This window comes from Cercospora beticola, chromosome 5 (genome assembly GCF_033473495.1).
Source record: "Cercospora beticola chromosome 5, complete sequence".
In the NCBI taxonomy this organism is placed as follows: domain Eukaryota; kingdom Fungi; phylum Ascomycota; class Dothideomycetes; order Mycosphaerellales; family Mycosphaerellaceae; genus Cercospora; species Cercospora beticola.
In genome coordinates this window covers 3,873,812-3,898,063 of record NC_088939.1, presented here as the reverse complement: position 1 = coordinate 3,898,063, position 24,252 = coordinate 3,873,812, and the positions used below count along the sequence as shown (strand labels likewise).

At 53.9% G+C, this 24,252-nt stretch overlaps 8 protein-coding genes across 8 annotated transcripts; 4 read left to right on the top strand and 4 right to left on the bottom strand.

The window, feature by feature from the left end:
* Window positions 1-967: 967 nt before the first annotated feature.
* RHO25_008706 (uncharacterized protein) lies at window positions 968-2,209 on the bottom strand (the record flags this gene model as incomplete). Its single annotated transcript, XM_023604512.2, has 2 exons — window positions 968-1,464; window positions 1,519-2,209. The coding sequence occupies 2 exons, from the start codon at window positions 2,207-2,209 to the stop codon at window positions 968-970; spliced, it is 1,188 nt and encodes a 395-aa protein (XP_023460648.1).
* A 1,344-nt stretch (window positions 2,210-3,553) lies between these two features.
* RHO25_008705 (uncharacterized protein) lies at window positions 3,554-4,387 on the bottom strand (the record flags this gene model as incomplete). Its single annotated transcript, XM_023604511.2, has 1 exon — window positions 3,554-4,387. The coding sequence occupies one exon, from the start codon at window positions 4,385-4,387 to the stop codon at window positions 3,554-3,556; it is 834 nt and encodes a 277-aa protein (XP_023460647.1).
* Window positions 4,388-5,630: 1,243 nt separating this feature from the next.
* RHO25_008704 (uncharacterized protein) lies at window positions 5,631-8,484 on the top strand (the record flags this gene model as incomplete). The annotated part of the gene is made up of 3 exons (XM_023604510.2): window positions 5,631-5,699; window positions 5,768-7,469; window positions 7,520-8,484. 3 exons carry the CDS (start codon window positions 5,631-5,633, stop codon window positions 8,482-8,484), a joined length of 2,736 nt encoding a protein of 911 aa, XP_023460646.1.
* Window positions 8,485-8,876: 392 nt separating this feature from the next.
* RHO25_008703 (uncharacterized protein) lies at window positions 8,877-9,950 on the top strand (the record flags this gene model as incomplete). The annotated part of the gene is made up of 1 exon (XM_023604509.2): window positions 8,877-9,950. The coding sequence occupies one exon, from the start codon at window positions 8,877-8,879 to the stop codon at window positions 9,948-9,950; it is 1,074 nt and encodes a 357-aa protein (XP_023460653.1).
* A 1,223-nt stretch (window positions 9,951-11,173) lies between these two features.
* On the bottom strand, window positions 11,174-13,255 carry RHO25_008702 (uncharacterized protein; the record flags this gene model as incomplete). Its single annotated transcript, XM_023604508.2, has 2 exons — window positions 11,174-13,073; window positions 13,233-13,255. The coding sequence occupies 2 exons, from the start codon at window positions 13,253-13,255 to the stop codon at window positions 11,174-11,176; spliced, it is 1,923 nt and encodes a 640-aa protein (XP_023460652.1).
* A 1,230-nt stretch (window positions 13,256-14,485) lies between these two features.
* Window positions 14,486-15,865, top strand: RHO25_008701 (uncharacterized protein; the record flags this gene model as incomplete). Its single annotated transcript, XM_023604507.2, has 1 exon — window positions 14,486-15,865. The coding sequence occupies one exon, from the start codon at window positions 14,486-14,488 to the stop codon at window positions 15,863-15,865; it is 1,380 nt and encodes a 459-aa protein (XP_023460651.1).
* A 1,274-nt stretch (window positions 15,866-17,139) lies between these two features.
* Window positions 17,140-17,483, bottom strand: RHO25_008700 (uncharacterized protein; the record flags this gene model as incomplete). The annotated part of the gene is made up of 3 exons (XM_065603092.1): window positions 17,140-17,339; window positions 17,393-17,419; window positions 17,480-17,483. The coding sequence occupies 3 exons, from the start codon at window positions 17,481-17,483 to the stop codon at window positions 17,140-17,142; spliced, it is 231 nt and encodes a 76-aa protein (XP_065459164.1).
* Window positions 17,484-20,655: 3,172 nt separating this feature from the next.
* Window positions 20,656-22,305, top strand: RHO25_008699 (uncharacterized protein; the record flags this gene model as incomplete). The annotated part of the gene is made up of 2 exons (XM_023604506.2): window positions 20,656-21,419; window positions 21,468-22,305. 2 exons carry the CDS (start codon window positions 20,656-20,658, stop codon window positions 22,303-22,305), a joined length of 1,602 nt encoding a protein of 533 aa, XP_023460650.1.
* Window positions 22,306-24,252: the final 1,947 nt, after the last annotated feature.

The window sequence follows — 24,252 nt, the reverse complement described above, 5'->3', positions numbered from 1 at the left end:
ACCAAATCGAACTTCGCTCTGGTGCCGCCAATGACCACCCAGGCCGGTGATGGGACTCTGTCACTCACTTGCACTGTCCAAGATAACGGACTTCTATCTTCGGGCATAGGTTCGATGCGTACGGACATTGCATCATGCTTGTACTTTCACATTCATCCACGATACCACTCGCAATGAACACCGAAGCACCAATACTGTCGGAGAAAGAAACGAACTCGAATGCCAATCGCCGCAACCTCTTTCTCAGGCGAACGTGATTGCTGTTGATGTAATTGACTGCCGACTTCCCACTTCCGGGAGGCACGTGCATTCGGATCACTATTAGGACTAGGTTATGTCGGTTGGCAGCTCCTGTGTCCGCCCCGATTTCTTTATTGCGTTGCGCCGGAAGCGTTCTGATTCGCTCCTTTCGTGCATGACAAAGAAATTGATAAAGGCGAGACAGTCCGTCTGACTTCTCGAATGACGATGAGCTCATACTTGGTCTCTGACAGCGCCGGCAGCGGAATTATAGGCCATGTTCACATACGCATTGATCACTCGCTAGTACAAAATCGAGCGCTCAACTGCATAGCAACGCCCAGATATCAGCTACGATATCATTTGCAATGAGCAACGGAGCACCGATACTATCTGAAAATAAAACAAACTCGAATGCCAATCGCCGCCGCTCGCATAATTTGACCGGCCCACTCGACATCTCGCTTCAGGAGATGGGCGTTCAGACCTTAGAAGAACTGGTCAACAAGTCCAGTCAAGAAATCGAAATGATCGACGAAACTTGGAGCGAGTGCCATGGGCCAAAAGAGAAACTCTCCATCACCAAACCGAGCGATCAATTAGTAACGAAGCCACTGCGACCACCACGTTCACGCACACATGGAGAAAAGAGAAAGCTGTCCGACACAGACGGAGTGAACAAATAATGGGTATCATAAACTTCTCATATCCTAAGACCAAACAACACTCAAATTGGCAGATTGCCCAACAGGTTTCCCAATCCCAGCAAATCCGCAGCTTTCCTGATATCTCCATTCGTCTGGTTCAAAACCTGAATGGTCTCCAGTCTCACGACACCCAACTTCAACAGCCTATCCGTCAACTGCGGCCAAGGACTCTTCGCAGGCGTGATAGTCGAGTTGAAGTCCTGTGGCACAGACTCTTGCCTCTTGAACGTATTCCTTGTTCCAAAGATGGTATTGCCAATTTGTCCAACCCACTTGTACGGCTCATTGATGTTATCGCTTCTTCCAGCATCCCAGTATTCCCATCCATTGACTGAGCCGAATTTGCTGCCGTAGTTGGCTTTGAGGATCCGAATGGTCCTCTGAATCGTGGTGAGGTTCTTCCAGCCGCTGCCACCGTTGAAGGAGCTCGTGAGAGTGCCGAGGACGACGCGGTCGGCGGGATAACCGTTTTTGACGATGGCATTGTAGCCATTTGGTGTGCCTGCATCTCCCCAGCCTAGATAATGTTAGGGTGGGTTTGAGACATGATGAGGATTATCTGTAAGCTTACCGTTATAGAACTGGCAGTTGAACCAATTGACGATCTTGCCATTTGGCTTCTGAGAGTTGGTCGCGTAGTAGTCGAGAGTCTTGTAGGAGAAACCGCCGAGACCATAAGGTTGTGGCTGCAATTCAGATGCGACTGGGGACATGGTGATGATGAATTTTGAACCGAAATCCTTGTTCAAACGTTGCAGCAGGTTGTAAGGGCAATTGACATTGACCCTCTCTTCGATGTCCAAGTCAATGCCGTCCAATTTCCGATACTTGAGCTCCCAGTACAATGGCATATAGTAGGACTCGTTGATGGTGTTCCTAGGACCACTACAGAGCCTTGGATAACTCCCGGGTGCTGCGCCGCCCATCATGTACATCACTTTCTTCCCTGCACTCTGTACTTGCTTGACTTCGCTCCACATATTGTTCCATATAGTGTCATTTGGATGGTTGTCATTCAGATGCATTCCCTTTGGATCAGGATTGATGTGCAGAGCCGAGATGTAGAGGTGAGTGACTTGTGTCGGGTTTTGAATCAACGGGAGCATCGAGAATTTCCCGCCATCGACGCGTCTGAATGTTTGGATGTATGCCAGGTTTCGTGGTGGGTTGTAAGCATCAGCTCGCTTCTCGAGCGTCGTTACCTCCGACGGTAACGAAGATGCGAGCCCCAGCAAGGACAAGAGCACCGTGGTGAACCGCATATCGAAAGTTCAATGGTTTCGTGATGGATGGTAACAGCCCGAGTAGGGAACATCGCAGAGAAATCGGGGAACCCAAAGCTCTTCTATTATTTCGGTCATACTCCCGCGGACGTTGTGAATTTGGCACTGATGCACACGTTGCCGCCATCGTTAAGACGTGTATGCGTTCTAGCCTATAGACATCGCCATTTCTCCAAAAGTGGGCCCCGTCCATTGCCCATAACGGTGAAAGTCCTGAGTCTCCTGCTCGGATGTGCAAGCCATTTCACCCAAAACGTGTTAGCACGAAGTTCGCCACGAGGTCGAGATCTCAAACAAGGTTTGCAGATCAGCGCCACAATACCCAGACTCGTGAGCTCCTAGACGCTTCCACAGCCTTTGTGCTGCGAGGGCGTGATTCCATGCGCAGCGTGCTTCTGCGTGAGCCGATGTTGGGCGTCCGCTCCGAGTATTGGCAGAGCTGGAAAAGATCCTGATCGCGAAGTGGCGTTGTCTGGCCCATATGAAGGTATGCTCACTGAGTGCAACGATACTTCAGCAACCAGACCCGCCGTTCGAACATCTTCATCAAGAGACAAGGCTTGTTGCTCTTGTGGGCATCGTTAGCACACTCAGTCCACGAAGTACGATAATGCATGACAAAAAATCCTGTCATGTTTCGTCGCACCAATGAGAATTTGCATGCCGCCACTGAGCATATCGACACCCGAGCGCAGCGTATGGCGAAGCGTGGCAGGCGCCAATTGTCAGTCTCAATGCTTCCCGCAGGCATGAAAGCAGATATATGTGTTCCTATTGGAATATCCCAACAGCACTTCAAGTCGTCTTGAGAGCGAAGAGTAATCCTGTATGCACGCGATCCAAGCAACCATGTGCGAAAGCTGCTCAGGGTCCTGGATGCAGACCATTCGCGTTCGGGGGCCGTCGATGGCATACGCAGTCATAGAAGAACTTTTTCGAGCCTCGAAGGTTGAAGTCTGTGTCGCGTGCTCACGGTCCGAGCTGTCATGACCGAACTTTGTCGTGTTGATGGTTGAGCACAACAGGGAAGCAGCCTGGTGCAGCAAAGTCCCGGTGATGATGCTTGCCACCCCAGGCTACCAATAGTGCTGGTGTATGGAACACTCGCAACTTGCTGTTTCATGCTTGTTCCATCCCTAAGATCTACTATGTAGGTTTGATAAGTTGATTCCATAGATGTGGTCTCTGGCGCAGAGCTTGCAGGGGCGTTCGTCGATCGGCGCAGATGAGTATCAACGCATCGCGAAAAGATACTGAGGTCGATAGGTCTCTGCCATCTACCACACCTAGCCAATGAGCAACATCGTGCGCGGCTTGTCAAGGTCATCGTTGTTCGTAGATCCATTTGGTCGTTTCGTCCTCCCAAGGCAGCCGCCTGGGAAAAGTCTCCCAGCCAGAAACCCCACCTTGCCATGTGAGCAGGCCCATGACCTCTGGCTCAAGACGAAAGCCCAGGAAAACATGGGCTCTATCGGCGTTCCAATTTCTGGCCAGGCGCTTCTGGCTTAGAGGCATTCTGACGCCATATGGATCTGAGGCAAACACATTGTATGCTCGTTCGCGCTCCCCCATTTGCGTGAAATTAAGCTCATCGAGAGTGAAAGGCGGATTCAAGCCTTGTACCCTGATGCGATGATGTGGCCATTTGATAGCAGGAGCATGGAGCTCCAGGAATCGGCGCTCTTTGAAGGCGTGAGTTACCACAGTGATATTCTTGGGATATGCGCCAGTAAGCTGTCTGAATCGGATGATGGAAAACAACAGGTTCTGGTAACTATCGGTCGCGTAGGTTTCCAGCGCGTATCGCACACCTACAGGGAAGAGGGTGGGATTATGGTTCACCATGTACTTGAGCACCAGAGCATAGCTTTCCGCTTCGCTTCGGGGCGCGTTGGTGGTATGGCCGCCCGAGAAGACCAGCAGGGCCTCAGGATTGCTATGCACCGCAAGGGCAGCAGTCATAATGTGCGCGATGAATGTCTCATGTTCGCCCGGCTTCCTCGCGAGCGGGTCAGAGCGCGAAAAAGGCTGCAGGATCCACTGTTCTTCTGCGGTGTTCCTGCCATCGCCCATGTAGATGCCGTGGCAGCAGACCAGCACGAGGTCGGTGGTCTTGCAGATGTCACTGCTCTCCACAAATTGCTTGACTTCGGTCATGGTCGCCTAACCTCCTTATGGGCGTCGCAGGTTAGGTTAGGTGGAGGTTACCGTGTTCAGCTGCATGCGCTTACCACGTGCCCGCATAGCAACGTCAGACGGCCATTTCTTCTCAGCCTCTGCTGCAGGCTGGCTGACTACAGCTCGAAAGGATTCGATAAAACGGTCGCAGCCGGTCAAGATGATGGCCCGACGTATCGGCAGCGAAAATTCCTGGATGCAGAAGTGTAGCACAGGTGGTCGGAGCACGCGCTCACCGATAGTTCCTGATGTGAGACCTGCAGATGGTCTGCGTGGTAGTGGTGTAGCATTAGGACATCGGATGGCACACAACGTTGCAGATTTGCTATAGGCTAACTAGTTCGGTCGGGGTTCGGCAACTCCAGGCATGCTGTCGCAAACTCGCAGCGCTCGAACAAACGCTGGCCTTGGCAGCGCAGGTACGGCGAGCGCGACGAAAGCGAACCGGCGAAGTGTAGTTGCGACGAAAAGCGTTGAATGCAACATGATTATAGGGAAGATGCAGCATTTGCCGCCGTCAGCACAGGCCGGGATAGCGTGGCGCGGGTGATGACAGGAGGCTGTTGAGTTGCGCTGTCTGCTGTACGGCGCTCGTGTGAGGCGCAGTACCAGCTCGCTAAATATAAGTCGATACGCGTCTGGATGGCGACGCTAACTAGTGCACTATGATCGGGGCAATGGCGTGTACATAGACGAAGAAACGAACCATCGCAGCGAGCGCACATTCTTTCGCCGCCTCTTGTATTGAGCTGTACACCACCGCGAGAGTCGCGCCGCCGACCATCTGCACACCTCCACCATCGACGGCGACGCGGTTTCGTGGGACCAAATCATCAATTTCGAAGCAGCTGTTTCGCTGGCTGTCCCGCGAATGAAACACTAGCAGCGGCGATCAGCACACGCAAAACCTATCCCTGAACCCTTCGGCTGCAATTCTTGGCTTAAACCTCTCAGACATCTGCTGGCCAGCTTCGTGCTTTTCCACTGCCCGCCTGCCTGTCTGCCCTGTTCTTCTGCGCAGCCAGAGCACGACTCACTCATCATCACCCGACCACTCCGCCCCCTCACGACCGGGCTGGCTTTGTCTGCTTGCATCACGCCACCACCTCCGCAGCGCACCTTTGTTGCTGGAGCTGACGCCAACCACGCGAGCTTCTCCAGACGCGCCAACGCTCGAACCACAATCGTTTGGCAATCTGGTTACCGACATTCACCTGTCACAATGGCATATCATCCCCCTGGCGGCGGCCATGGCGGCTACGACTTGCACGACACTCCTGGCGGCAGCGGCGTAAGTTGACAATGGGCGTGAGAGGCCAAGCACGTGCATGGACGTGTCTGCTGACACATTGACTACAGCAACCATACCATCAGCCCCCGCATCGAGACAGCGAAGACGAGGAAGTAGAGCGCTCACTGCTTCACGGAAACCCCAGTGGACCTTTCCAAGGCCCTTTCGACGAACCACACTCACGCTCTGGCACGCCTGGCGGCCACGATCCCAAGGGCTACAATCTGGAGGAGTCCTACGTGGGCCAGCCGCCCAATTATGGCTACACAGAATATCATGGCAGCGCCACAACGCTCCAGGACCCAGGCTATGGTGCTCCCGATCGAGTGCCTAGCCCATATTCGAGGAGTGAGACGGGCAGCACCGAAGCTTGGAGACAGCGACAGCAGCCTGGAGCTGCAGCTGGTGGCCTGAAGCGCAATGCCACGCGTAAGGTCAAGCTCGTGCAGGGTGCTGTGCTCAGTGCAGACTACCCAGTGCCGTCTGCCATTCAAAATGCAGTACAGGCAAAATACCGCAACGACCTGGAAAGTGGCAGCGAGGAATTTACACACCTGCGCTATACAGCCGCGACGTGCGATCCAAACGACTTCACATTGAAGAATGGATACAATCTTCGGCCAGCGATGTATAACAGACACACTGAGCTGCTGATTGCCATCACATACTACAACGAAGACAAGACTCTGACGTCGCGTACCCTCCACGGTGTCATGCAGAACATCCGCGACATTGTCAACATCAAAAAGTCCGAATTCTGGAACAAGGGTGGTCCTGCCTGGCAGAAGATTGTGGTGTGCTTAGTCTTCGATGGTATCGATCCATGCGACAAGGGCACCCTGGACGTGCTCGCAACAATCGGTATTTATCAAGATGGTATCATGAAGAAGGACATTGACGGCAAAGAGACCGTGGCACACATCTTCGAGTACACCACGCAATTGTCCGTGACTGCTAACCAGCAGCTCATTCGGCCACTTGATGATGGTCCGTCAACTTTGCCTCCTGTGCAGATGATGTTCTGTCTGAAGCAGAAGAACAGCAAGAAGATCAACTCGCACAGATGGCTCTTCACCGCTTTTGGCCGAATCTTGAACCCAGAAGTCTGTATTTTGCTCGACGCTGGTACCAAGCCCGGCCACAAGGCGCTTCTCGCACTCTGGGAGGCATTCTACAACGACAAAGACCTTGGAGGAGCTTGCGGTGAAATTCACGCTCTGCTCGGTAAGGGATGGAGAAACTTGCTCAACCCGCTCGTGGCCATCCAAAACTTTGAGTACAAGATCTCGAACATCCTGGACAAGCCTCTGGAGTCGTCCTTCGGATACGTGTCTGTGTTGCCAGGTGCCTTCTCTGCATACCGATTCCGCGCCATCATGGGCAGACCACTCGAGCAGTACTTTCACGGAGATCACACCCTCTCCAAGCAGCTTGGACCAAAGGGTATCGAAGGCATGAACATTTTCAAGAAGAACATGTTTTTGGCTGAGGATCGTATCCTCTGTTTCGAATTGGTCGCCAAGGCAGGAAGCAAATGGCATTTGACCTACGTCAAGGCATCCAAGGGTGAGACGGATGTGCCAGAAGGTGCACCAGAGTTCATTGGACAGCGTCGACGATGGCTCAACGGTTCCTTTGCCGCCACGCTCTATTCCCTCATGCACTTCGGCCGGATGTATCGCTCTGGACACAACATCTTGCGCATGTTCTTCTTCCACATCCAGCTGCTCTACAACATTGCTACAGTCACTCTCACCTGGTTCTCCTTGGGTAAGACACGAAGAGCACGATCAATTGAATTCTTACTGACATAACGATAGCTTCATACTATTTGACCACTGCTGTTATCATCGACCTAGTCGGAACTCCTGGTTCTTCAAACGACCAACGAGCCTTCCCATTCGGCAACACTGTCACGCCCATCCTGAACACTTGCGTCAAATACATCTACCTGGCATTCCTCCTGTTGCAATTCATCCTTGCGCTTGGTAACAGGCCGAAGGGTAGCAGGTGGACATATATTGTCTCCTTCTCTGTGTACGCGATCATCCAGTTCTACATCATCGTGGATTCTTTCTATCTGGTTTACCATGCTTTCGGATCTGGCACTGGATTTGTCACGGACCAAGGCGCTGATGATTTCATCAAATCATTCGTCTCCTCGACAGGTGCCGGTATCATCATTATCGCCCTGGCAGCAACCTTTGGTCTGTACTTCGTGGCATCGTTCTTGTACCTGGACCCATGGCACATGTTTACCTCGTTCATTCAATACCTCCTCATGATGACGAGCTATATCAACATTCTCATGGTCTACGCGTTCTCCAACTGGCACGATGTCTCTTGGGGTACCAAGGGATCCGACAAGGCGGATGCCCTGCCTTCGGCTACGACACAAAAAGGCGCGGACGGCAAGGCCACGGTCATCGAGGAACCCGACTTGGCCCAGGCAGATATCGACAGTCAATTCGAGCAAACGGTCAAACGCGCGCTGACGCCGTACATCGCCCCCAAGGAAGATACCAAGAAGACACTCGAGGATTCGTACAAGTCTTTCCGTACTCGTCTGGTGACTTTCTGGATCTTCTCGAACGCATTACTCGCCGTCGCTATCACCTCGGACAACTTTGACAAGTTCGGCTTCACTTCTGGTGCAAATGACCGAACAGCCAACTTCTTCCGAGCGTTGCTGTGGGCCACTGCAGCACTGTCGTTTATCCGCTTCTTGGGTTGTGTGTACTTCCTGTTTAAGAGCGGGTTGCTCTCGTGCTGCGCAAGACGATAGACACGGCGGCTGCAGCCACTCAAACCACCTCAAAAACAATTCGGCAGTAAGATGTGCAATTATCACGAGATTGTCTGTTAGCATTACGGAAAGACTGGGACCGTTGGAAAGGCGTTTGAGCGGATTTCTGATATGACCTTGCTACGGCCGCAAACAGGCTGCTAGTGACAGTCCGAACACAGGCTATTGCATTGTAATGTAGCAAAATACCCACGTTCTGAATGACTTCCCAATTCTGATTCTACTCGTACATGTAATGTTCCTCTCTCATAATGTCGCACGTGCTCCCGCGTTCGTTTCGTCATCTCGCGACTTGAACTTTCTACCTCGACTTTCTTCCGAACACCACTTGCGACTTCACTCGCATAGAACGAGTTCGCACAGCAGCAAATATGGCGTTCACAATCCTCGCGCCCACGCCTGCTGCAGCACCTCAGCGACCAACCTCAAACTACCTCGACACCGACGAAATGCACGACGACGAAAGCGACTCCCAAGAAGAACTCAACGATCAAGACCCCGACAGCATGCAAATCGACTCTCTGCCCTCCGGCCACACCAACGCCTCTCGCCAACTCATCACCCCAGGCCAAATCATCACCTCCGACCCACAATGGATGCGCGGCCACGGAACCTTCGCCTCCCCCACCGACGACCTCTCCTCCATCCGCTCCACTCTCGCCGGCACAATTCAAAAAACCAACAAACTCCTCTCCGTCGTCCCCCTCCGCGCACGCTATACACCCGAAATAGGCGATTTGGTTATTGGTCGAATCGTCGAAGTTCAATCGCGAAGATGGAAAGTCGATGTTGCGGCTCCGATGTTGGCGAGTTTGCAGTTGAGTAGTATAAATCTACCTGGTGGAACATTGAGACGACGGACGGGGTATGATGAGTTGAATATTCGGTCGTTCTTTGGGGAAGGGGAATTATTGGTTGCGGAGGTGCAGAGTTTGTTTCAGGATGGGAGTGCAGCTTTGCATACACGGTCGTTGAAGTATGGGAAGTTGAGGAATGGGTATTTCATGGCTGTGTCGGGGGTTGGTGGTGGGAGTGGGGTTGTGAGGTCTAAGAGGCAGATTTTTACGTTACAGACGAGAGGGAAGGGAGGAGAGGTGGATGTTATTTTGGGGGTGAATGGGTATGTGTGGATCAGCAAGCATGTGGAAGTTGGAGAGTCGGGGGATACGATGCCGGGGATTAATAAGATCGAGGAGACGATAAGCATTGGGATGTATTCCAGCCAAAACGACGAAATTGGGAATGAGACGAGAAAGCAGATTGCGAGGGTTGCGGGGTGTATACGCGCGCTCGTAGAGGGAAGTGTGAAAGTTGCGGAAGAGACTGTGAGGAGGGCGTACGAGGCGAGTCTGGAACTGGACGACTTGGAAGGGGAAGAGGAGTACCTGGGCGGTGAGAGAGGACGACTAATCGCCGAGATGGCGTTGGCGGGAGACGCTTCTTGAGAAAGAGCACACTACTCTCATGTTTGGCACATATCGACGACGATGATTGCACATTTCGTGCGAAACGAATCTGGTAGCTGGCACTGCACCGCTCCCCGAAATGGCATATTCGTTTCCAAGATCTGAAGTAAAGGCTTTGCACAGCCAATGCGATAGGACTAGGCTCAGTGGGCAGCTGCTTCTGAATGCTGGACTGTCGGCGTTATGCTCTGCTACGAGCTCGTCGATTCTACACCGCAGGTGGTTCCACATAGACCACCAAGGCCGGCAGCAGTGAGCGAACCGAGGAGGAAGGCGTCAGCCATGACGGCGACGATGTAAAAATGAGATGTGCTCATCCCATCATCGTACACCTCACCAATTCTGGTGAGCAGCAAGGCGGATCAATGGCAAAAGGCTGGTAGACACAGATAGCTCATCTCGAAATGCCGTGTCATTTGGTCCGGCATAGATCGGGCAATGAGTAACCAAGTAAATCATTCAACAGGCGGGTTCGAGACCGAGCTGGAGTTCTCACACATGCAGTCCACGTTCAAACATTAATGCTTCATTTCAATCGTCGCCTCCGTATAGCTAAAGGAAAAGAAGACTAATCTCAAAACAGCCAGCCCAAAACACGCGAAAGTGGTATAGAGTTTGCAAAACACAGTGAGCGCACATATCCACAAGACACAATCAACAGCCGAAAATTCCGAATGCTTTCGTCCGCTCAATGCACAATATGTATCTGCCCGCCAATGATGATGACCCGGAAAGAAGAAAAGTGTCGAACCATCCGTGATCGTATGTCCAAGAGAAAGTAAGCGTGTACGTCGTTATCAAGGAAGAGCGATCCTTTCGTCCGTCTCCGGAGAGGACTCCAATTCAGCGTCAGTCTCGAAGTTCAAGTCAAGCAGCCCATCTGGGACCGAGGGGAGGTGAAACGACGACCGAGTCGAGATTGTACTCCAGTCATTGTCACAAAGCTCCTCCTCTCTGTCCTCATATTCTTCTTCTTGCTCTTGCTGCTTGCTCTCACTTGACTTATGCGCTGGCGAGGGATCGGATCCTGATCGCACGTCCGAAGCTGCATCTTTTGTCATGTCCTGGCTTTCACGGACCTCACCGTGGGGCTCTTGACGCTCAGTCCAGTGAGCAACTTTTGTTTCTTCCGCCGCCATTTTTACTGGAGCAGAATCAGAAGAGCAGGGTTCAGACTGTTTGAAGCAGCTCAAGCGAACATTCTAGTTCTTGAGCTTCTCGATCAATCTGCTGAAACGACCCTTCTTCTTCGTCGATGAGGCTTCAGTCTTTGCCGAGTCTGGAGTGCCCTCTTTGCCGCCCTTAAATCGCTCCATAATAGAGTTGCGCTTGGCAGGGGTGGATGGGCTGGCGCCAGTGCGTGGAGTGCCTATCGGCTTGGACGCAGCTGGAGCTTCGCCAGAGTCGACGCCGGTGGTGACGACAGGTGCAGTCTGGTTATCAGTGGCAGTGGCTGGGTTGGGCTTCGACATTGGGCTAACGTCCCTGCTGTCCATGGGCTGGTTGGGTTGAGCTTGCGACGTCGCAGGTGCATTGAGTCCCTTGGACTTGTCGTCCAGACTAAGAGCGGCAACACCCGCGGTTGGGTCACCAAGCTGTGGTGCACCAGAAGCAGATGTCGTTTCGGCAGCAGGAGCTACAGCTGTGGTGGTAGCGGTAACTGTGGGTGCGGGATCACCACCGGCCTGTGACTCTGGCACTTTCTGCAAAAGCTCCTTCTCCACATCGGCTTTCTCCTGAACGGCCTCTGGGTTGGCAGATGCTTCAGGTGCGACGTGGGCCTCCGTTTGTGATTCCTTCACTTCGGTCGGAACCGCGTCTGCAGCAGGCCGCGTGGTGTCGCCTCCGCTTGGTTTCGTGTTCTCGTCGACAGTCTTCTGTACTGAAGCAGGGAGGACCGAGACTGGATCTGTTCCAGTGACCTCGTGTGTCTTTTGACGAGCAACTGCCGCAGCACCGAGAGCTGCAGCACCGGCGCCCGCAGCAGCGCCACCAAGAGCACCGCCAATAGCGCTGCTGGTCTGATCTTCTGGCTTTCCAATCTTGTCCTTCAGCTCAGCTTCAAGCTCCTTCTTTTCTGCTACTGCTTCGGGGTTTGCAGATGCCTCGGGAGCGACGCCGGCCTCCTGCTGACTCTCTTTCACGACCTCAGGAACTCCACGCGGCTCCAATGGGACCTGACCAGCCAACTGGTTGGTTGTGCTCGTGGGACCAACCGAGTTGACAGCTTGTCCCTCGATGGGAGCTGGAACGTCCTTACCCATTCCGAGGCTCGATTCGGGGATAATGTTTGTGGTTTGAGGGCCCAGACCACCAATGATGGCAGCGCTCGCAGCCGCGTTGCTACCGTCCGCCGAAGTATCAGGCACAGCTGGAACGCTGGCTCCGCTGTTCTCGTAGGACGCCTTGTCTAGCTTGACATTACTATCGATGGTGTTTGTCGTGAAGGTACTGCTGTCAGGCACCTTCTCGCCCGGCGCAAGAGTGATTGGGTTGCCGATGCCACTGGTAGCTGGAAGAGGAGCGACACTGACAGTCTGGTCGTCTGTGCTGCTCTTTAGCGATGGGTCGTCGCGCACGGTCGAAGCAATGGTGTTGTTGTTGAACGTGGACTGGTCTGGAAGTTGCTGGCCGGCTGGAACGCTGATCGGGTTTCCAATACCCGCGCTTGCTGGAATGGGGTTGACAGAGAAGGTTTGCTCTTGCTCCTTGGAGTCAGCGGCGGGTGTCTCTGGGAAGGCGCCAGGCGCGGAGGCCGCCACCCCGCTCTCCTTGTCCTTTTCCTTCTCGAGTGGCTGCTGGCCAGCCAAAGAAGCCGTAGTAGCGCCGGGCGCGACTGAAGAGAGATTGTGCGCCATGGAGTTGAGAGGCTGGATGTCTTCTGGCAGCAGCACGTTGTTGAGGTTGCCTTCGTGGTCGGTCTCTGTCTTGGCGGTATGATCGTGCGACCAATTCCCGTCGGCGACGAATTTGTAGTAGACCTTTTCTGTTGAGGGCAGGTTCACGAGCTTTTCGTGCAGCTGATCCTTCTTATCGAGTTTCACGCTCTTGCTCCAGTTGTCGAATGTTCCGGTCACGTAGACTTCGTTGGCCGGATGCGACCTGTGCGGTGGATGTTCGTCAGCTTATGCGCAGCCCCTCCGATCACGACCGCGACCAATTGTGAATGTGCGAGCGGGCGGCTGAAGGCTGCCTGGAAGCTGTTTTTATGCTGCGCGCGCGGGAGCAGCAGTGGGATGCGTGTGACGTGGGCCGACGTACCAAGTGAAGTTATAGCTTCCCATCTTTGGTGATGAGACGTAGCGGTGCAGGGAGCAGTGGGCTGTTGTTGAGCGCACAGCTATTCAAATGACGACAGCGATGTGGAGAGAGGAGTGCGTGACCAGGTCAAGGTGGCCGCGCGAAATGAAACGCCGGCGGGTCTGCAGCGATGGCGTACCGAGGAAGAGAGGTTTGCTGTCGCTCTCCGCGTCTGCGCGCTGCCAGCACAAAAAATTGTCACGAGAGTATGCGTGCGGTAGACTGACGCGCGGTGATGAGCGTGGAGCCAGAGTCGTGAGAGATGTCGGTCGCACCAGAGGCTGCTTCGTCGGTCCCTGCAGGCATGATTATCTATTCAGCAGCGGTGGCTGGGCTGGCGAGCTGGAGCTATTGGGTTGGGATACGAAAAGTGGAGCTGCCGTGACTGGTCCTCACAGTATTGGGGTCACATGGTGGTTTTGGAGCGGTCTAATATCACGATCGGTGCAAGCGCTGAACGGTGTCGCAGAGGGCAGAGTCGAATGGCGGGACGACTGACCTGTTTCGTGCATTGGACGGACAACACTGACTTCAGATGGCAGTGGGAATGGTCGTTCTCAATGCATGATAACAGAACTGCATCGCGTACCGACAGACATGCAGTCGGTGAGCATATGTATATGTATGTACGCGCCGGCCACGTTCCTGAATGTCTCGTCTGGGCGTCGGGTTGGTACAGTAGCAGCAGCAGCAGCAGAGCAGAGCGTGTGTCTCTGGCACAGACGGCCAAGTCGCAGCTCGGCCCCGCAGATCGTCAGAAAGAAGCTCCTTCGATAGCTGCCCGCGACCGCCTTCTCGAACATTGCCCGTTTCTGCGCCCTGCCCTGCACCACCGCCCTCTGCCTCCGCCTGCGCTCTCGTCCACCGCCCTGCTGCGCTGCACACCTGGTCACCTTCATTGTAAGCTTTCCATATCGCTCCCCGCGCTCTCCATTGGCGGCCGCTCCTCCGACGTGCCTGAGCGCGGAACAGTCGCACAAGACCGGCGATCCCTCTCCATCCTAGCTCCTTGTACGTCACAATAGTGGGCTCGTTTGACATCTCGCCCTGCAGCCTCAACTCCATCACGCGCGTCACACCAGCACAGCAAGCAGCAAGCTCCCCGTCAGCGGAGCCAGCAGAGCCTAGCCAGGGAGCTCGGAAGGACCACGGTGCGCCGCCGCCGCCGCTGAAAAAGAGCCTCCATTCCCCGCCCCTCGCGCGTGCCTGGAGGAATGTCGCTCCCCAGCGACTATACCAACGAAATCGGCGCCCTGAACCGCGAAGTCCTCAAGCACCAGCCCAAGGACATCCTCCAGTTCTGCGCCAACTTCTTCCAGCGCCGCCTGGAGTCACAGCGCGCCGAGTTCCTGCTGTCGCACCGACATTCCAGCCAGCCGGGAATGGCGGAGAGCACCTTCCCTGGCTCCAATCCGTTCACGTCGACTGCCCCCAACCAGCTGGCGGGAACAGGCGGCGGCATGCATTCGCTCGCCGAAGAAGAGGAGCACGACGACTTCGCCTCGCCCACCGCCTCCTCCTTCCCTCCCCACGTCCGCGAAGTCTCTCCCACCGACCCTAGCAGTGTCCCCAACAGCGCTGCCGGAGGCACATTTGGCAACTTTGGCGGCTTTGGAGCCCCTCGCAGCAGCAATCAAGCCCCTCCCGCGCCCTCTGACAACATGTCACAATCCGCCTTTCCCAACAACTACAACATGAACCGTCGCACCTCGGTGTCGGCCGAGTCGCTCGCCCCCGGAGCAGCAGACGACAGCAATTGGAAGGCTCCGAGCTATCCAAAGACAGCCGAGCAGCTGGCGCGTCTTCGCGAAGCTGTGTCGCACAATTTCCTGTTCAAGAATCTCGATGAAGATCAGGCTTCGCAGGTGCTAAACGCTCTTCAAGAGAAGCGTGTTCCCGCCAAGGATGTCAGAGTCATCACACAGGGCGAGTCGGGTGACTATTTCTACGTTGTGGAATCCGGCAGATTTGACATCTACATCTCGCATTCTGGCAAGGCAGAGCAAGGCCAGGCGGGTCTCGGCGACAAGGTCGCAAGCAATGGCCCAGGCACCTCGTTTGGTGAACTGGCGCTGATGTACAACGCTCCACGTGCAGCCACTGTCGTGAGCACTGAGCCAAGCGTGTTGTGGCAGCTGGATCGTCTTACCTTCCGCAAGATTCTGATGGACTCCGCCTTCCAGCGCCGTCGCATGTACGAGTCGTTCTTGGAAGGCGTGCCGCTTCTGTCCTCTCTCACACCATATGAGCGAAGCAAGATTGCCGATGCTTTGGACACCGTGAAGCACCCTGCTGGCAGCACCATCATTCAAGAGGGCGATGTTGGCGACAAATTCTACATTTTGGAAGCAGGCGAGGCAGTTGCCGTGAAACGTGGTCGCGAGCAGCAACCCTTGAAGAGATACAAGCCAGGAGACTATTTTGGCGAGCTGGCGTTGTTGGACGACAAGCCGCGTGCTGCGAGTGTGGTGAGCACATCCGAGGTCAAGGTCGCTGCGCTTGATAAGGACGGCTTTCAAAGACTGCTGGGACCTGTGGAGGCCATCATGCGTCGCGATGATCCGCGCAACCAAGGTGTGGACCCCCTGCGATGAATCAAAATACCATTTTAGAGAAGGAATTCGAAAGCCACGAATATCGCAGCAGCCACAAGAGTGGTCCAAGGAATCTCGAGAGTCGCAATGTCTTCATAAGCGTACCTCAAAAGTGCCTTTCATGGCTGGCTGGTAAAAATGAAGTTGCTGCATCGTAAGCTTTTTGGAATCAGATGCAGACAGTATTGGCTTAGGGGTGACGTGTGGCGTCGGGCGAATCTTGGTGCTACTGGTCTTCTTTTGTGACATAACCCCAAGTGATGGACGGTAGGAGGGAGGGTATGCAAGGGAGCCCCTCGATCTACTCATGAGCAATCCATAGAAACGAATATCATTATGCGACTGAAGCTTTGAAACATCATCTTCATTTGAGGGTGACGTGCACATCTGGCAGGGAACATATCATCAGCTCCAGCTCACCCCAAGATCTGGTGGAAAATCTTGACTGTCGAACAGCTACAACACTCGTCATTTTGCGTGGTGGTAATGATGGGTCTATGCAAGTATGGGCCTGTGCGATAATGCCTGCTTGGATCGATGCGCATATGGCTAGTCTGGTCTGGTTTTCTGCACACTAATGCGCTGTCCCCCATGTCGCGCCATGTCTGCACTTTGGGCCACGATGCAAGTTTTCTCTAGCAGGCTTCCTAGTCTCTATGGGCTTGAGACATGGCTGCGTGAATGCTGTCAGTAGCATTGCGACCCGAGGTGCCAAGTATTTGTTCGATGCAAGCGAAGTAGGATAGTTGGCAGAAATACGCATTCGCTTGGCTGCAGGAGTGTGCAATAATCTACTCTAGGGGTTTCCTCCGTGTGCTCGATCACCACGTCTTTCCGGTCCGGGGCTTTGCATCGTGACGTCGGTATAGCATGAGGACTGGGTGGGTCGTGTCGTTCGAGAGATGGAGTAGACCACGAGTTGCCAAAGGACATTATCATTGCGGTAAATTATTTCTCCTTCTCCTGCTTACTGCAACTTCGTCACTCGAATGATATCTCTCAGGATATACAGACTGCCAGCATCTCCAGAATCTGCCGTCTTCAATTGGAATAATTCTGAGAAGTATAATGGATCTGGACCTCCTCCGACCTGTCGTTTGCCTTTCATCAGCGCCAATGGTTTTGTCAATGATCGGTCAGCGAAGAAGAAGAACTTACGAAGACTCTTCCTGTGACGAGGACTACAACGTCGTCTAGAGTCATGCCCTGGATATCCACCGAGGCAATCTCATGTTTCGTTGATTGTGGGATCAGGTTCTTTTTTGCAACGGATGTTATCTCAGTACTCCTGTTCGGCCTGCCCAGGGACAGCAAGCACGACTCACGAAGACGCCCGTGTAGATCGCATCGCCGCCAGAGAAGCTCGTGATTGCGGACTCGAAGGATAGAGTGGAATCGGATGCGTAGAAGGCTTTCAGCTCGGGTCTACGAGACTGATCGTCCCAGAGCGCGTAGTTCTGATCGATGAATGCTTCTGGTGGGAATGATCACTATCTTGAGATAGCCCAGCGTTTGGGCGAGACGTACTGGTGACTTCGTAGACGTTGCCTGTTGCTGTGAGTGTTAGTCAACTCGCCTTGAACACCCGCCGGATGTCCGGCTGTGATTTGATACCCATTGTGATATTCTGGAGGCGCTTTGCTGGACAAACTTGTGAAATTGTTGGATGAGAAATCTGAGCCCACGTTGATTTGAAGGTGTATAGCTCTATCGATATTGTCGAATCCCAATCTGATTCCGCCCATCCGTCGGTATGTGCAATCATGCCGAGGAGGATTATCCGACCTCCACCTCTACAATCCATATCCCTGAATGCATGGCCGACGGCCGAACACTGATAAGCGCGAGTCGTATTTTGGGATCTTCAGAACAACTGCCTCTGCCGGACTTGCCTGCCTGCCTGCAGCTAATTTGACCCGATGGAAATGAAGTGAAGAGAAAAGACGCCGTTGACGTATGTATCGGTCTAGAATTTCTCCTTCTAGGCCGAAGGTCACCCGGCGCACTTGGTAAGCGATGTATGCAAGCAAGTCTGCAATATGTGCAGCTATGAGCTTAGCTTGCGTGTCGCCGCGCATGCTCGGCATTCGTGTGGAGTGCGCATCACGTCCGCGTGAATAGTTTTGAAGTAGCTTGGCAGTGATGACGACGAAGCGATGTTCGCTGGTCTTGTTATGCGCTAATGTGCGCGGCTGAGGATCCCTTGCGCAACTGGGAGAAAGGTTTCATGAGCTTGAGCAGTTTCGCCGCAGCCGTGCGCCTTGTAGATTCTTCTGCTTCTGCTTCCATAGTCGAACACGACGAGGAAGACAAATTCGATGCCCAGATTCGAGACCGTTGGTGAGTCGAGATGTAGAACGATTTGCGGGAGGAACAAGGCGCGGGGACTTCATCTTCGTCACTCGCGTCGTGAAAGTAATCCCAATCATGTGGTGATTGTTCCTCGCTGAAAGATGTTGATGATGACGAAGAATTTGTCCGTTCAGCGTCCTGCTGCTGATTTGGAAGGCATACTGGTCGGCGCAGGGCTCGATCTCGCAGATGAGGAGGAAGAGAAGACATCGCTGCTGCTGGCTGGGCTTGCTGGACGTGGCGAATTGCTGCGAGAAGCGTTGGAGGCCTTGATAAATTTGTCCAGAAACGCGCCCTCCCAGCTGTGATCGGAGGCCGTGGTGGTTGCTGCGGAGGACGACATGATGGATGATACTCTTTTGGTTTGCTGTTCTGGGAACTTCGTAGAGCGAAGGCGATGACTATAGCTTTGGAGATTGCCTTTCGGTGTCCCGGGAGTAGACAGTTGTCTCGTGATCGCGTGGATGTGATACGGCTTGCTGACTGCGTGGCCTGACTACACGATGGGTGATTTGATTCGGTGACCGATGTAAGGGTGCTCGGGTGGTCTTGATATGGTGCTGGTGGTATGGGAGCAGGTCAGCCCAGGTGGTGTTGCGTGATGGTGGCCCAAGAGGAAGTGGCGAAGGGCCTAGAAGGTGAGTGAGGCAGCAAGATTGTTATACCCAACCCGCTGCCGTCGAACGACTACCGTATAAAGGGTGCCTACAGGGCTGACGCGAACCGCATTGATGCAAGCGCAGAGTCACCGTGGAGCCTGGCATCCTGGTCGCTCCGCGTGCTGGGCAACACGGACGCAGCGGACGGAGCTAAGACTTGTCGCTGCAGCACACCGGCCAGCAGGACAGGAGCGGAGGTCGCGCGTCCATCGTACGGCATCCGTGCAGTCCGCAAGAACCGCTGGTCTCGCACGCATGCACGCATGCGCTGCAGGCAAACCTTGGCCATGACAAAGCCCGACGTTTCCGCTGTGCCCAACTCTGCGGCCGAGCAGTGCGCCAGGTTGATTGGCCAATTGCTCAGCGAAGCGAAGCTCGCTACCTTGCCCTTACGCGCAGACAGGCAGACGTCCACGGGTGCAGGAGGATTGTGACAATGACAAACAGCCACAGCCACGGCTGCCAATGGCACATGAAGATCGCGCTTTACGGCTCAATCGACACAACTGCATGTGCTTCGGCAACACTACATCATCCACCACACACCTCATACCTGATGACCAACTTTGCGAGCTCGCTTATATGTACCGCTGCTGCACATATGGCAACAACATGAGGCCCATACACGTCTTCCTCCATTGCGCCGTGGGGGCATACTGAAACCAGTCCCTGCTCCTCCATCCTGCTGCAATCTCAAGCCATAGTCGTACCGCAGTCACATGGCGGTGGCTCCTCTCCGGCTCCTGCTCGCTCGATATCAGTATGCAGGATCTCTGTCTGGTCATGTCACGCTCCCAGAGTCCCTGGGATGACGCTGAATAGCGCCTACTAGCGCTTGCATCATTTCAAGTGAACTTGACTATGCTGGAAGCACGAGTTCGATCAGTGGATCAAGGCAGTACTTCTACGTCGACCAAATCGTGAGAAAGCGGCCGTCTGAATTCGCTAGGTTGAAGATATTGCCAGAAGGTGATCTTCGGCAGGCCATGAAATGCGCCATTGAACTGCGCATGGTCGTTGGTCTTTATGCCGAGAACGCCGTTCTACAAAAATGAGACAACAGAAGATGGTGCTCAGCTGTCTGTTACGCCACGGTTGACTGGCCCGGAGTTCCGAGTATGTGTCACTCAGCGTCTTTGGCCGATGCGGTATGGTCCTGCACTTATAATGTTACATGTAGGCAACTAATTCTGAGGGAGATGATGGAGTTGGCGGAGAAGTCCTCACCAAGGAGGAAAAGTCAGAATGCCTGTGCTGGAAGATGTCTTGGGCATTTTTCTCTCCACGAGTAAATAGCTGCTGTTCCTGCTGTCTGGCCGGGCCGTGGGTCGCTGTTCGCTGTAGGCTATGGGTAAGATCTAGATTTACATAGCTGATGTTGGTTATCGCCACGCCGCGATATCGTGATGGGATAGTGGTCTCTCGCAGCTGTTCAAAACCTGGTAGTTCGTATCAATACCGGTTCTGTGCCGCTTCGCTGTACTGTGCACGAGAGAATGTTGGTGACCGAGAACAACAGTCGTTGTTTTCGGAGCGGACGCACCCCTGCCTTCGGCAACCCTGCCGCGAAAGCTTGTGTCAAAAGTCTCGCTGTGAAGCACCTCACAGCAGTCATAGCGTTCCGTGACGCATCTTGCAGACAACGACAGCTTGTATGCGCTGACACCCATTTCGAATCACATAGCGAGCCGGCAGCCTTACCACAAGCGTGCAAGAAAGGTCCTGCCCTTTCCCTAAGCCGTTTTTCAAAATTCGCCCGAAGCGCACACCCACCGCACGATGGTCGGCACGAGAGGTCCAGTGCCAGTGCCTGTGCAGGCCAATGGCACCGACCTGACACTGGACATCTTGGAGAAACTCGAGAACACCGATCCTATCCACACAGAAGATGCATATCCAGAAGTACCACAAGCTCAGCTCAAAGCTGCCCTCGACAGACTCGCGAGCAGGGCAATGCTGGAGTATGACACGAACGACGCAGAGCGAGTAGTACTCACGGCGGAAGGCCAGCAGATCGCAGACGAGGGCAGCCATGAATACAAGGTGTGGGAAGCCGTCAAGGCAGCGGGGAAGTTGGGGGTGAAGGATCCATCGCTCGCGACACCTAACGCCAAAGTTGGTCTGGGCAATGCGATGAAGCTCAAATGGGTCAAGAAGGATGGCGATGCACTGGTTTCGCTGCAGGAGAGCGTCAGAGATCAAACGAGAGAGGTTCTGCAGTTCGCAGCCCAAGCGGGTAGCTTCCCAGATGCCAAACAACAGAAGGAATTTCAGAAGAGAAAGCTGGTCACAACGAAAAAAGTCATCACATACAGTGTGCGGAAAGGACCACGTTGGGCAAAGGAGATTCCAGTAGAGGTGACAGACCTCACTGCGGAGATGATTGAGGATGGTAGCTGGAAGACTGCGACCTTCAAGCCATACAACTTCAAAGCACTCGGCGCGAACCAGAATGCTGGCACATTACATCCACTGAACAAAGTGCGAGAGGAATTCCGCAAAATCTTCTTCAACTGGGACTTCATTGAGATGCCGACAGCACGGTGAGAATGGAAAGCTCTCCTTCCTTGGACCAGCTAACAATTGTGCAGCTTCGTAGACACCGGCTTCTGGAACTTCGATGCCCTCTTCGTTCCGCAACAACATCCCGCTCGTGACCTGCAAGACACCTTCTACGTCTCAGATCCAGCCGAATCTGGTCTCCCAGGGCCCGACCCGATCGCAGACGCCGCCCTGAACAAGATGGAAGCCGATTCGCGCCTTTTCGCCACGGGCACTTCTGATGAGGTTAAGCCTCTAGACTACAAGAAGTACTCCGAAGATGTGCGCGCAGTCCATCAGGAAGGCAAGTTCGGGTCCATCGGCTACCGTGCTCCCTATGCCGAATCAGAAACGACTCGTCTTGTCCTCCGAACACATACTACTGCTGTGTCCACATACTGCCTGCACCGACTAGCAGCAAATCCACGGCCCGCGCGATACTTCTCGATCGACCGTGTCTTCCGGAACGAAACCGTTGATGCTACGCACTTGGCAGAGTTCCACCAAATAGAAGGCGTCATTGCAGATTATGGCCTGACTCTTGGTGGCCTGCAAGCTTTCCTGGGCAAGTTCTTCGAGCAACTCGGCATCACAAACCTGCGCTTCAAGCCCGCGTACAACCCATACACCGAGCCTTCTATGGAAGTCTTCGGTTTCCACAGAGGTCTCAACAAGTGGGTCGAGATTGGTAACTCTGGCATGTTCCGACCAGAGATGTTATTACCCATGGGCCTGCCGGAAGACCTACGAGTGTATGGCTTCGGTCTTTCGCTAGAACGACCTACCATGATCAAGTACGGTGTATCAAACATCCGAGAACTTCTTGGACATAAGGTCGATCTAGGGTTCATTGAAAGCAATCCTGCGGTCAGGTTGGACAAGGATTAGAAGTCCTGCGTGAATGAAATTCCTGCGCGACGTTCCTCGTGGTGCTTGGAGTTTCTGAAAGTGGCTGTTAGAGAGTACTGCAGAGATACAGCGCGCTCGCGCACACCAATTGTAGACCACAACTTGAATGAGACAAATTTCAATGCTGGCTTTTGCCCTCTGGAATATCGCCTATCATCAACAACTGCCTTCTCCTGGGCTTCTTCATCGATTTGTTATATGTTCATTGTCCATTATCAGCAATATCCATCGCTTGCGCAGCCCTCAATCATCCTCTTCATTCTGCTCTGGAACAAAATCTCCTGAATCCGCGGCATCCATTCTTTTCCCCCTGTGTACGTCTTGTGCCAAACCACCTGCATCCCGTCCTCGCTATACGGTTTGAGAGCCCCAACTAGCGACTCCCAATCCTCTCGTGTCTTGGTCCCTGTATTTGTTGTGAGAATCAGCCAAAGCTTACGGTCACGGCTCCAATGCAGCTCATACCCTCGTCTAATTCATGCTTGATACCCGTGTTCGATACCACATCCAATCTGCAAATCAACTGCGCTCTCTCGCGCCGCGTGTCCAGCCACTTGAGGAGTGCTTTTGTATTACTGTTGTCGACTACAGCGACCATGGAATGCTGACAGGCGTAGTACATGAGTAGGCTCTCCGCGCGAATCTGGCGGCATGTTCTTGACAAGCTGGGCTCCTCATAGATGTTAGGAGATGCTTCTGGCCGTCCCGAACCGGATTGTAGGCTCAATGTCCAGATGTAGTTGCGCAACTCTGCGGGAACTCTGGAGAACGGTGAGCAGTCCATTTTGGAAGGCGAGAAGGCTGAAGAGTCTTCTGGTTCAGTGCATACTGCTCATTGCAGGCATGCTCATGGTACTACATGTTGGTAGAATTGCATGGCTGACGTCGCTGTGCTGGTGAAGGTTCGTTTGCCAGTTTCATATATGCGACAGATCTAGAGTCAGGAGCGCATGTCGGATAAACGTGATCCATGCTGTAGGATTATACAATGCTGCTGTTTGTTCGACGTCTGATGAAAGCAGCTGAGCTGTGCCAATGTACGTCCTGTCGCTTAGCAAATTGCTCGTTGGTTGTCTCCCGTGAGCCGAGTCTTGGTTGGCGAAGCTCTTTTGACATTCTCAACAAACTTCTAATACGCTTAAAGGAGAGAAATCGTGGTTCGTTGTATAGTAGCTCTCTGAGAAATATTGGCTGCTTAGGCAATTTTGACGTGGGAGCTTCGTGGATAAGCTCTGGTCAAGCTGCTGAGCTGGAGGTCGTCGAATGATTTCTATTCCCACTGCTGCAATACCACTCCATCTATCACGACGGACGATGAGGGGTCCGTTGACAGACACGCTTTCTCGACGAACAGGAGGTTGCAGCTCGGATTCAGAATGTCGTGTCTGGTAACATTACAGTGCTTAAGCCGACAGCTGTAAGCCTGACACGCGTGCAATCTGATGCTGAATCGGGTCGTGGCCCGTTGCTTGACACTGCCAGAGTGGAGAGGTTTGAAGCTGCCGTGGTGCGAGCCATTGGGCTTTGCTGGTGTCAGAGCAATTGGAGTCTGCTGGTTGGTTGCCGCTCGAAGACCCTGCAGCCGCAAAAGATCGGCCGTTGTGCAAGCATATTGCCCGATGGCAGCCAGACATGCGCTCTTCTTCACCGACCACCCTACGTGCAGCTCCCCCATTGCCCGGCACTCCACCGTCCACGCACTGTCGCCCCTCCCAGCTTCACCGCAGCTGTCGACGGGTTGAACGAGATCGATCGCCCCGTGCCACGAGCGTTGTGGTCCTGGACCCCGCAGTCACTCGGTCAAAGTCTGGTCGCGACTGCCGTTAAAGACCCGCTCTGCATCTTTTGGCAGGTCGCCCGCCCTCGGTCACCATAGACGCGTCTTCCTCGACGAGCGACCCTCGCCCCCATCCGGCAGGACAACGA